We start from the raw sequence: 10,690 nt of genomic DNA, 5'->3' as shown, positions 1-10,690 counted from the left end.
GAAATCAATGCAAACTGTTTGATATAAACACCTTATTTTAACTGTTAAGGGTTAATGCCACACGGTCAAGGTTAGGCTTGCACGGATCGGGAGGACCTTAGGAACATTCCTGTGGTGGAATTGTCCTTCTAAACCTAACAGTTCCGCCGCTGTCACCCAAAAGCAAATGATGTTGTGGTGCAGGCTTCATTTTGGGCCTACTTTTCTAATGGTCGCTGCGCCTAGACCGAGCGAGCTACGGTCAAGCGGGATATCTCGTTGAACTCGGCACGGCCTAGGGATTATGGTAATGCCATTGCCTGCTCTCTGTGTATTTAACCTCTTAGAACTACCCCCCTACTTTGTGCAATTTCCGCCTGAAGACATACCCAAATCTAACAGCCTGTAGCTCAGGCACAGAACCAAGTATATGCATATTCTTGGTACCATTTGAAAGAAAACACTCTGAAGTTTGTGTAAATGTGAATTGAATGTAGGAGAATAACACACACTAGATCTGGTTTAGATAAAACTATGGAAAAAAACATGCGTTTTTTCTATTTATTTTTGTATCATCATCTTTCAAATGAACAAGATAAAACAAAAATTCAGATAAGATGATGGGGACAATTTTCTTGAAAAAATTAAGAGGGCAACAGTACTTGTGCAAAATTTCAGAATGATAACTTCCAAAATGAGTGTGCTACATAACATTTATTATAAAGTCACCCAGGTGTCCCACACAAGTAGACCAAATGTACCCAAGTGGCCAAATTGGTGAAGTACACATTTTGAAACCAATAACTATATACAAAATACCAAAATGGTATTCTAACACACCCCCCCCACAAAAATTTAAAAAATTTATGAAATTTTAAAAATTTCTGAAAAAAAAATTCAAATTTTTTTTTTAAAAAATTTCAAAAAAAAATTTGAAATTTTTTTGTAAACATTTTTTTTTTTTTAAATGTTATGAAAAAAAAAATATATATACACATTTACAAAGTAACATGGGTAACTATTTACACACTTTTACACATCCTCAGTCCTGTATCAAATAGGAAAAACAGGAAAAACAACCTAGAAAGGCAAAAACCTAGGAAGAAACAAGGCAATGAGGGGTGGCCAGTCCTCTTCTGGCTGTGCCGGGTGGAGATCACAGTGTTTGTAGAGTGTGCAACAGTACAGCACCCCAAGAGAAAAAAATGTACAGTTTAGGGTTCCATAGCCGCAGGCAGAACAGTTGAAACTGGAACAGCGGCAAGGCCAGGTGGACTGGGGGACAGCAAGGAGTCATCATGTCAGGTAGTCCTGAAGCATGGTCCCAGGGGTTCAAGTCCACTGAGAGAAAGGAGAGAAAGAGAGCAGACTTAAATTCACACAAGACACCGGATAAGACAGGAAAAAATACTCCAGATATAAGATATAGCTCAGCTAGACTGCAGACAGACCTTCACACACCTGACAACATGATCCCCACTGAAGGACTTGTGGATAGTGGAGCACATCACCACCTCTCTGGTATCCATCCACTTTACAAAAAGCAGGCCATCTTCACGGATCCATCGCATGCTCCCCCGCTCAGCCCGCTTAGGCATGTCGTTCACCTTAGTCTTCGGAAAGCCCACCCTGTTGGTACGAATGGTGCCACAAGCCCATACATCCAGCTTCCTTAGGTCTGCAAACAGGGTAGGGCTTGTGTAGAAGTTATCCACAAACAGTTTGTAGCCCTTCCCTAGCAGTTGAAAATCCAATAACTCCATTACAGAGTCATAGCTGAGTCCCTTACCGGTAGCAAAACTGTTCTTCCCCTCGTAGACAAAGAAATTGCATGTGTAGGCACATACAGAATCAGCCAAAACAAACAGCTTGTAACCCCACTTGGTTGGTTTGTTTCTCATGTATTGTTTGAGGCCAATTCTTGCCTTTGAGGCTACCATCCTCTCATCGATTGACACGTTCTGGGCAGGCTGAAAGTACGTCTTGCAGGCCTCGACGATGCTGTGGTAGAGCGGTTCACCTGAGGTCCTGGCTTCCTTTTCGGCCTGAAAGTTGGTTGTGGTGGCTCCACATCATCTTCTAGGATGGTGTGCCAACGCCCTTCTGTCCCTCTGTTAGTGGGTGGCACACTTCCCCTCTTCCTCTTCACACCTCTAGATGGCCCGGGAGGTGTGGAGCCAGAGACAGCAGGGGTACAGCTGGATGAACCAGCTTCAGAGGGGGATGGACACCTTGGCACTGGGGGCTCCCAGTCGGAGTCAGTGCCACTGTGAAAGAAAATGTTCAGTTAGAATAGTTTCACATATGAGCCCTGTATCAACAGCTATAATAAACATACATATAGAGTACAGGGAGTAGCCCTGTATCAACAGCTATAATAAACATGCATATTGAGGACAGGGAACATAAAGTGCTGTTCCATATCACTTTGGCAATTGATGTGGGCCTGCCTCAAAATAGGCTATTTGGGTAGACCATGCGTTCTCAAAGAAACAGGCACTCACAATGACAAGCTAACGTGCACTTTAGCCATTTCATTACATCGCTATATATTGCTAATAAAATGTAAAAACAGCTATAATAAACATGTATATAAAGTGCTGTTCCACATCAACTGACAAAGTGAAATGGGCCAGCCCCAAAATAGGCTATTTGGGTAGACCATGCGTTCTCAAAGAAACAGGCACTCACAATGACAAGCTAACGTGCACTTTAGCCATTTCATTACATCGCTATATATTGCTAATAAAATGTAAAAACAGCTATAATAAACATGTATATAAAGTGCTGTTCCACATCAATTGACAAAGTGAAATGGGCCAGCCCCAAAATAGGCTATTTAGGTAGACCATGCGTTCTCAAAGAAACAGGCACTCACAATGACAAGCTAACGTGCACTTTAGCCATTTCATTACATCGCTATATATTGCTAATAAAATGTAAAAACAGCTATAATAAACATGTATATAAAGTGCTGTTCCACATCAACTGACAAAGTGAAATGGGCCAGCCCCAAAATAGGCTATTTGGGTAGACCATGCGTTCTCAAAGAAACAGGCACTCACAATGACAAGCTAACGTGCACTTTAGCCATTTCATTACATCGCTATATATTGCTAATAAAATGTAAAAACAGCTATAATAAACATGTATATAAAGTGCTGTTCCACATCAATTGACAAAGTGAAATGGGCCAGCCCCAAAATAGGCTATTTAGGTAGACCATGCGTTCTCAAAGAAACAGGCCCTCACTCACAATGGCTAGCTAACGTGTACTTTAGCCATTTCATTACATCGCTATATATTGCTAATAAAATGTAAAAACAGCTATAATAAACATGTATATAAAGTGCTGTTCCACATCAATTGACAAAGTGAAATGGGCCAGCCCCAAAATAGGCTATTTAGGTAGACCATGCGTTCTCAAAGAAACAGGCCCTCACTCACAATGGCTAGCTAACGTGTACTTTAGCCATTTTTGCAAATAAAATGTAAAAACAATCACTAATAATATTTTATATTAAAGTCAAACAACGGCATTAGCATGAGAGCAACTTACCAGTCCAAAACGATGTCCTCTCCGTTCAAAAAATATGCCTCAGTTTCAGAATCGAAACTATGGGAGCTAATGGAGTCTTCAATCTCTGCCAAATCTGTCTCACTTTCCCGGTCAATCTCTTCCAAAATCATTTCTACATTCGTGTATCTAGTCTTAGAGGTAGCTTTCTTAGACTTATTTGCCATTTTATTCGCGAAATAAACAGTTGAAGTAGCAAATTACTGAAAAACGTCTGTGCGTAATTAGAGTCACTCCTTCACGGTTCAATTGGCAATGGCGAAAGAACGGTCTTTACGCCAGCATCCAGTGAATAGGTTTGTCTTACAACAATGAATCATGGGATATTTCCAGTTACATCTGCTCATTGGCTATCTACCCAGCTAGATTTCAAGAAGATCAGTGGTCATTGGGTTAAAATAGAGTCAATCAACAAGACAGTGGTCATATAATTGCTGCCCAATGGGCTCCTCACGTGTTGTCTTCCAATCGGTATTACCATATCAATAGAGCCCGCAAAATGGCCCATCAGGGTTGATTGCTTTCCAAACAAAGAGTTGATTGCAAGTAAACCAAACATGACTGGAAAGAGAGGGAAAAGACGAGGAAAAGAGAGTCTCTTTACGTTGGACGTTACTTTGAAAATTGTATGACAGGAAATTCAACGAGATAAGCGTTCACAAAATGTTTCGTGTTAGGCTATAAAACATGGATTTAACCGAACAAACGACCATTCATTGTGTAACAATGAGCCTTGGGATTGCAACCAGAGCAAGATCTTCAAAGGTAAACGATTTATTTCAATGCAATCTGTGACTTTGTTACGCAAGTGCTGGTTGAATAAGTAGTTTGATATGGGGGTCTATGCTCAGATAAACGCAGCTTATTATTTCGCAATAAATTATTTTTTAAATATGACAACGCAGTTGGATTAGCAAGATTCTAGGCTTTTGAAGCATGTGAGACACTTGTATTTTCATGAATGTTTAATATGACTATTTGTGGCGAACACCGTATGTTGTTGAATTCAAACCCGGATCCGGGATCGGTAGATCAGAGAGGTTAAGCACCGCACTTTGTCACTCCATCCTTCCTGTGTGTGTGTGAGGGAGCTTTTCTTTGACATCTGTTGGGAGAAATGACTGATTTACAGTTCAGAAGGGTTACCTAGTCACACATATGAAGTTTTGGAGAGATGTGACCTTTTTAACCCTTCGAAACAGACAGTGTGACCCAATTAAAGGCACTTCCGGTTGGCACAGGAAGCTATAGGTAAACACATGTCTTGACTGAGGTAGCCTCTTACAGAATCCTGAGTTTTAAGTCTTTACGTTAAGAATTGACTGATCTACACAGGGTTGAATGCCCTATGTCTATCAAACTGCAGGCAGGGTATGGGTATACACTTTTAGGGTGATTTTAACCACTTCCGGTTGCTTCAGGAAGCTTAGAATCAACACAGGTAGACCTCATAGTGGTTCTGATGGACTGTCACCGAAGACAGGTTCATACGGCATTCATAACCCACATAGGCTTCAGGTTGAATTTAGGGGAGCAGGCAATGTATTCCTATGGGGAGAGATGTCATTGTAATCTGTGAGATCAAAAAACCTGTTTTACTGTTAAGGGTTAATGCCACACGGTCAAGGTTAGGCTTGCACAGATCGGGAGGACCTTAGGAACATTCCTGTGGTGGAATTGTCCTTCTAAACCTAACAGTTCCGCCGCTGTCACCCAAAAGCAAATGATGTTGTGGTGCAGGCTTCATTTTGGGCCTACTTTTCTAATGGTCGCTGCGCCTAGACCGAGCGAGCTACGGTCAAGCGGGATATCTCGTTGAACTCGGCACGGCCTAGGGATTATGGTAATGCCATTTCCTGCTCTCTGTGTCTTTAAGCACCGCACTTTTTCACTCCATCCTTCCTGTGTGTGTGTGAGAGAGCTTTTCTTTGACATCTGTTGGGAGAAATGACTGATTTACAGTTCAGGAGGGTTACCTAGTCACACATATGAAATCTTGGAGAGATCAGACTTTTTTAACCCTTCGAAACAGACAGTGTGACCCAATTAAAGGCACTTCCGGTTGGCACAGGAAGCTATAGGTAAACACATGTCTTGACTGAGGTAGCCTCTTACAGAATCCTGAGTTTTAAGTCTTTACGTTAAGAATTGACTGATCTACACAGGGTTGAATGCCCTATGTCTATCAAACTGCAGGCAGGGTATGGGTATACACTTTTAGGGTGATTTTAACCACTTCCGGTTGCTTCAGGAAGCTTAGAATCAACACAGGTAGACCTCATAGTGGTTCTGATGGACTGTCACCGAAGACAGGTTCATACGGCATTCATAACCCACATAGGCTTCAGGTTGAATTTAGGGGAGCAGGCAATGTATTCCTATGGGGAGAGATGTCATTGTAATCTGTGAGATCAAAAAACCTGTTTTACTGTTAAGGGTTAATGCCACACGGTCAAGGTTAGGCTTGCACAGATCGGGAGGACCTTAGGAACATTCCTGTGGTGGAATTGTCCTTCTAAACCTAACAGTTCCGCCGCTGTCACCCAAAAGCAAATGATGTTGTGGTGCAGGCTTCATTTTGGGCCTACTTTTCTAATGGTCGCTGCGCCTAGACCGAGCGAGCTACGGTCAAGCGGGATATCTCGTTGAACTCGGCACGGCCTAGGGATTATGGTAATGCCATTTCCTGCTCTCTGTGTCTTTAAGCACCGCACTTTTTCACTCCATCCTTGCTGTGTGTGTGTGAGAGAGCTTTTCTTTGACATCTGTTGGGAGAAATGACTGATTTACAGTTCAGGAGAGTTACCTAGTCACACATATGAAATCTTGGAGAGAACTGACTTTTTTTAACCCCTCGAAACAGCCCCTGAGACACCAATTATGGCACTTCCGGTTGGCACAGGAAGCTATAAGTAAACACATGTCTTGATTGACATAGCCACTTACATAATCCTGAGTTTTAAGTCTTTACGTTAAGAATTGACTGATCTACACAGGGTTGAATGCCCAATGTCTATCAAACTGCAGGCAGGGTATGGGTATACACTTTTAGGGTGATTTTAACCACTTCCGGTTGCTTCAGGAAGCTTAGAATCAACACAGGTAGACCTCATAGTGGTTCTGATGGACTGTCACCGAAGACAGGTTCATACGGCATTCATAACCCACATAGGCTTCAGGTTGAATTTAGGGGAGCAGGCAATGTATTCCTATGGGGAGAGATGTCATTGTAATCTGTGAGATCAAAAAACCTGTTTTACTGTTAAGGGTTAATGCCACACGGTCAAGGTTAGGCTTGCACAGATCGGGAGGACCTTAGGAACATTCCTGTGGTGGAATTGTCCTTCTAAACCTAACAGTTCCGCCGCTGTCACCCAAAAGCAAATGATGTTGTGGTGCAGGCTTCATTTTGGGCCTACTTTTCTAATGGTCGCTGCGCCTAGACCGAGCGAGCTACGGTCAAGCGGGATATCTCGTTGAACTCGGCACGGCCTAGGGATTATGGTAATGCCATTTCCTGCTCTCTGTGTCTTTAAGCACCGCACTTTTTCACTCCATCCTTGCTGTGTGTGTGAGAGAGCTTTTCTTTGACATCTGTTGGGAGAAATGACTGATTTACAGTTCAGGAGGGTTACCTAGTCACACATATGAAATCTTGGAGAGATCAGACTTTTTTAACCCCTCGAAACAGCCCCTGAGACACCAATTATGGCACTTCCGGTTGGCACAGGAAGCTATAAGTAAACACATGTCTTCATTGACATAGCCACTTACAGAATCCTGAGTTTTAAGTCTTTAAGTTAAGAATTGACTGATCTACACAGGTTTGAATACAGTGATTTTCATAATGACAGGTTATGTTTTTCAAAACACTTTTAGGGTGATTTTAACCACTTCCGGTTGGTCCAGGAAGCTTAGAATCAACACAGGTAGACCTCATAGTGGCCTGATGGACTGTCACAGAAGACAGGTTCATACGGCATTCATAACCCATATAGGCTTCAGGTTGAATTTAGGGGTGCAGGCAATGTATTCCTATGGGGAGAGAAATCAATGCAAACTGTTTGATATAAACACCTTATTTTAACTGTTAAGGGTTAATGCCACACGGTCAAGGTTAGGCTTGCACGGATCGGGAGGACCTTAGGAACATTCCTGTGGTGGAATTGTCCTTCTAAACCTAACAGTTCCGCCGCTGTCACCCAAAAGCAAATGATGTTGTGGTGCAGGCTTCATTTTGGGCCTACTTTTCTAATGGTCGCTGCGCCTAGACCGAGCGAGCTACGGTCAAGCGGGATATCTCGTTGAACTCGGCACGGCCTAGGGATTATGGTAATGCCATTGCCTGCTCTCTGTGTATTTAAGCACCGCACTTTGTCACTCCATCCTTCCTGTGTGTGTGTGAGGGAGCTTTTCTTTGACATCTGTTGGGAGAAATGACTGATTTACAGTTCAGAAGGGTTACCTAGTCACACATATGAAGTTTTGGAGAGATGTGACTTTTTTAACCCTTCGAAACAGACAGTGTGACCCAATTAAAGGCACTTCCGGTTGGCACAGGAAGCTATAGGTAAACACATGTCTTGACTGAGGTAGCCTCTTACAGAATCCTGAGTTTTAAGTCTTTACGTTAAGAATTGACTGATCTACACAGGGTTGAATGCCCTATGTCTATCAAACTGCAGGCAGGGTATGGGTATACACTTTTAGGGTGATTTTAACCACTTCCGGTTGCTTCAGGAAGCTTAGAATCAACACAGGTAGACCTCATAGTGGTTCTGATGGACTGTCACCGAAGACAGGTTCATACGGCATTCATAACCCACATAGGCTTCAGGTTGAATTTAGGGGAGCAGGCAATGTATTCCTATGGGGAGAGATGTCATTGTAATCTGTGAGATCAAAAAACCTGTTTTACTGTTAAGGGTTAATGCCACACGGTCAAGGTTAGGCTTGCACAGATCGGGAGGACCTTAGGAACATTCCTGTGGTGGAATTGTCCTTCTAAACCTAACAGTTCCGCCGCTGTCACCCAAAAGCAAATGATGTTGTGGTGCAGGCTTCATTTTGGGCCTACTTTTCTAACGGTCGCTGCGACTAGACCGAGCGAGCTACGGTCAAGCGGGATATCTCGTTGAACTCGGCACGGCCTAGGGATTATGGTAATGCCATTTCCTGCTCTCTGTGTCTTTAAGCACCGCACTTTTTCACTCCATCCTTGCTGTGTGTGTGTGAGAGAGCTTTTCTTTGACATCTGTTGGGAGAAATGACTGATTTACAGTTCAGGAGATTTACCTAGTCACACATATGAAATCTTGGAGAGAACTGACTTTTTTTAACCCCTCGAAACAGCCCCTGAGACACCAATTATGGCACTTCCGGTTGGCACAGGAAGCTATAAGTAAACACATGTCTTCATTGACATAGCCACTTACAGAATCCTGAGTTTTAAGTCTTTAAGTTAAGAATTGACTGATCTACACAGGTTTCAATACAGTGATTTTCATAATGACAGGTTATGTTTTTCAAAACACTTTTAGGGTGATTTTAACCACTTCCGGTTGGTCCAGGAAGCTTAGAATCAACACAGGTAGACCTCATAGTGGTTCTGATGGACTGTCACCGAAGACAGGTTCATACGGCATTCATAACCCACATAGGCTTCAGGTTGAATTTAGGGGAGCAGGCAATGTATTCCTATGGGGAGAGATGTCATTGTAATCTGTGAGATCAAAAAACCTGTTTTACTGTTAAGGGTTAATGCCACACGGTCAAGGTTAGGCTTGCACAGATCGGGAGGACCTTAGGAACATTCCTGTGGTGGAATTGTCCTTCTAAACCTAACAGTTCCGCCGCTGTCACCCAAAAGCAAATGATGTTGTGGTGCAGGCTTCATTTTGGGCCTACTTTTCTAATGGTCGCTGCGCCTAGACCGAGCGAGCTACGGTCAAGCGGGATATCTCGTTGAACTCGGCACGGCCTAGGGATTATGGTAATGCCATTTCCTGCTCTCTGTGTCTTTAAGCACCGCACTTTTTCACTCCATCCTTGCTGTGTGTGTGTGAGAGAGCTTTTCTTTGACATCTGTTGGGAGAAATGACTGATTTACAGTTCAGGAGAGTTACCTAGTCACACATATGAAATCTTGGAGAGAACTGACTTTTTTTAACCCCTCGAAACAGCCCCTGAGACACCAATTATGGCACTTCCGGTTGGCACAGGAAGCTATAAGTAAACACATGTCTTGATTGACATAGCCACTTACATAATCCTGAGTTTTAAGTCTTTACGTTAAGAATTGACTGATCTACACAGGGTTGAATGCCCTATGTCTATCAAACTGCAGGCAGGGTATGGGTATACACTTTTAGGGTGATTTTAACCACTTCCGGTTGCTTCAGGAAGCTTAGAATCAACACAGGTAGACCTCATAGTGGTTCTGATGGACTGTCACCGAAGACAGGTTCATACGGCATTCATAACCCACATAGGCTTCAGGTTGAATTTAGGGGAGCAGGCAATGTATTCCTATGGGGAGAGATGTCATTGTAATCTGTGAGATCAAAAAACCTGTTTTACTGTTAAGGGTTAATGCCACACGGTCAAGGTTAGGCTTGCACAGATCGGGAGGACCTTAGGAACATTCCTGTGGTGGAATTGTCCTTCTAAACCTAACAGTTCCGCCGCTGTCACCCAAAAGCAAATGATGTTGTGGTGCAGGCTTCATTTTGGGCCTACTTTTCTAATGGTCGCTGCGCCTAGACCGAGCGAGCTACGGTCAAGCGGGATATCTCGTTGAACTCGGCACGGCCTAGGGATTATGGTAATGCCATTTCCTGCTCTCTGTGTCTTTAAGCACCGCACTTTTTCACTCCATCCTTCCTGTGTGTGTGTGAGAGAGCTTTTCTTTGACATCTGTTGGGAGAAATGACTGATTTACAGTTCAGGAGGGTTACCTAGTCACACATATGAAATCTTGGAGAGATCAGACTTTTTTAACCCTTCGAAACAGACAGTGTGACCCAATTAAAGGCACTTCCGGTTGGCACAGGAAGCTATAGGTAAACACATGTCTTGACTGAGGTAGCCTCTTACAGAATCCTGAGTTTTAAGTCTTTACGTTAAGAATTGACT

General features: G+C 43.0%; 1 protein-coding gene across 3 annotated transcripts; it reads right to left on the bottom strand.

Moving 5' to 3' along the window:
- Nucleotides 1-500: 500 nt before the first annotated feature.
- Nucleotides 501-3,856, bottom strand: LOC118965516 (uncharacterized). 3 transcript variants are annotated; one of them, XR_016487045.1, is made up of 3 exons: nucleotides 3,539-3,856; nucleotides 1,441-2,246; nucleotides 501-1,320 (listed from the first exon to the last, which is right to left on the bottom strand). XR_016487045.1 is itself a non-coding variant. In XM_090201641.1 (3 exons), the coding sequence occupies exons 1-3, from the start codon at nucleotides 3,721-3,723 to the stop codon at nucleotides 1,312-1,314; spliced, it is 441 nt and encodes a 146-aa protein (XP_090057767.1). In that variant the 5' UTR covers nucleotides 3,724-3,834; the 3' UTR covers nucleotides 501-1,311. The 3 variants fall into 3 exon arrangements, 1 of the variants encoding a protein (XP_090057767.1); XR_016487046.1 differs by having other exon boundaries at nucleotides 1,431-2,246; nucleotides 3,539-3,833; XM_090201641.1 differs by having other exon boundaries at nucleotides 2,000-2,246; nucleotides 3,539-3,834.
- Nucleotides 3,857-10,690: the final 6,834 nt, after the last annotated feature.

This window comes from Oncorhynchus mykiss, chromosome 16 (assembly GCF_057628025.1).
Source record: "Oncorhynchus mykiss isolate SJ-2025 chromosome 16, ASM5762802v1, whole genome shotgun sequence".
Taxonomy (NCBI): Eukaryota; Metazoa; Chordata; class Actinopteri; order Salmoniformes; family Salmonidae; genus Oncorhynchus; species Oncorhynchus mykiss.
This window is presented reverse-complemented; position numbering and strand designations above follow the sequence as displayed.

Excerpts from the sequence above, each read along its gene's own strand:
- LOC118965516 (XM_090201641.1), bottom strand. The coding sequence starts at position 3,723 with ATGGCAAATAAGTCTAAGAAAGCTACCTCTAAGACTAGATACACGAAT. Across the intron at positions 2,247-3,538 it reads GAGGACATCGTTTTGGACTG|TGGCACTGACTCCGACTGGG; the intron begins GTAAGTTGCTCT and ends TTTCTTTCACAG.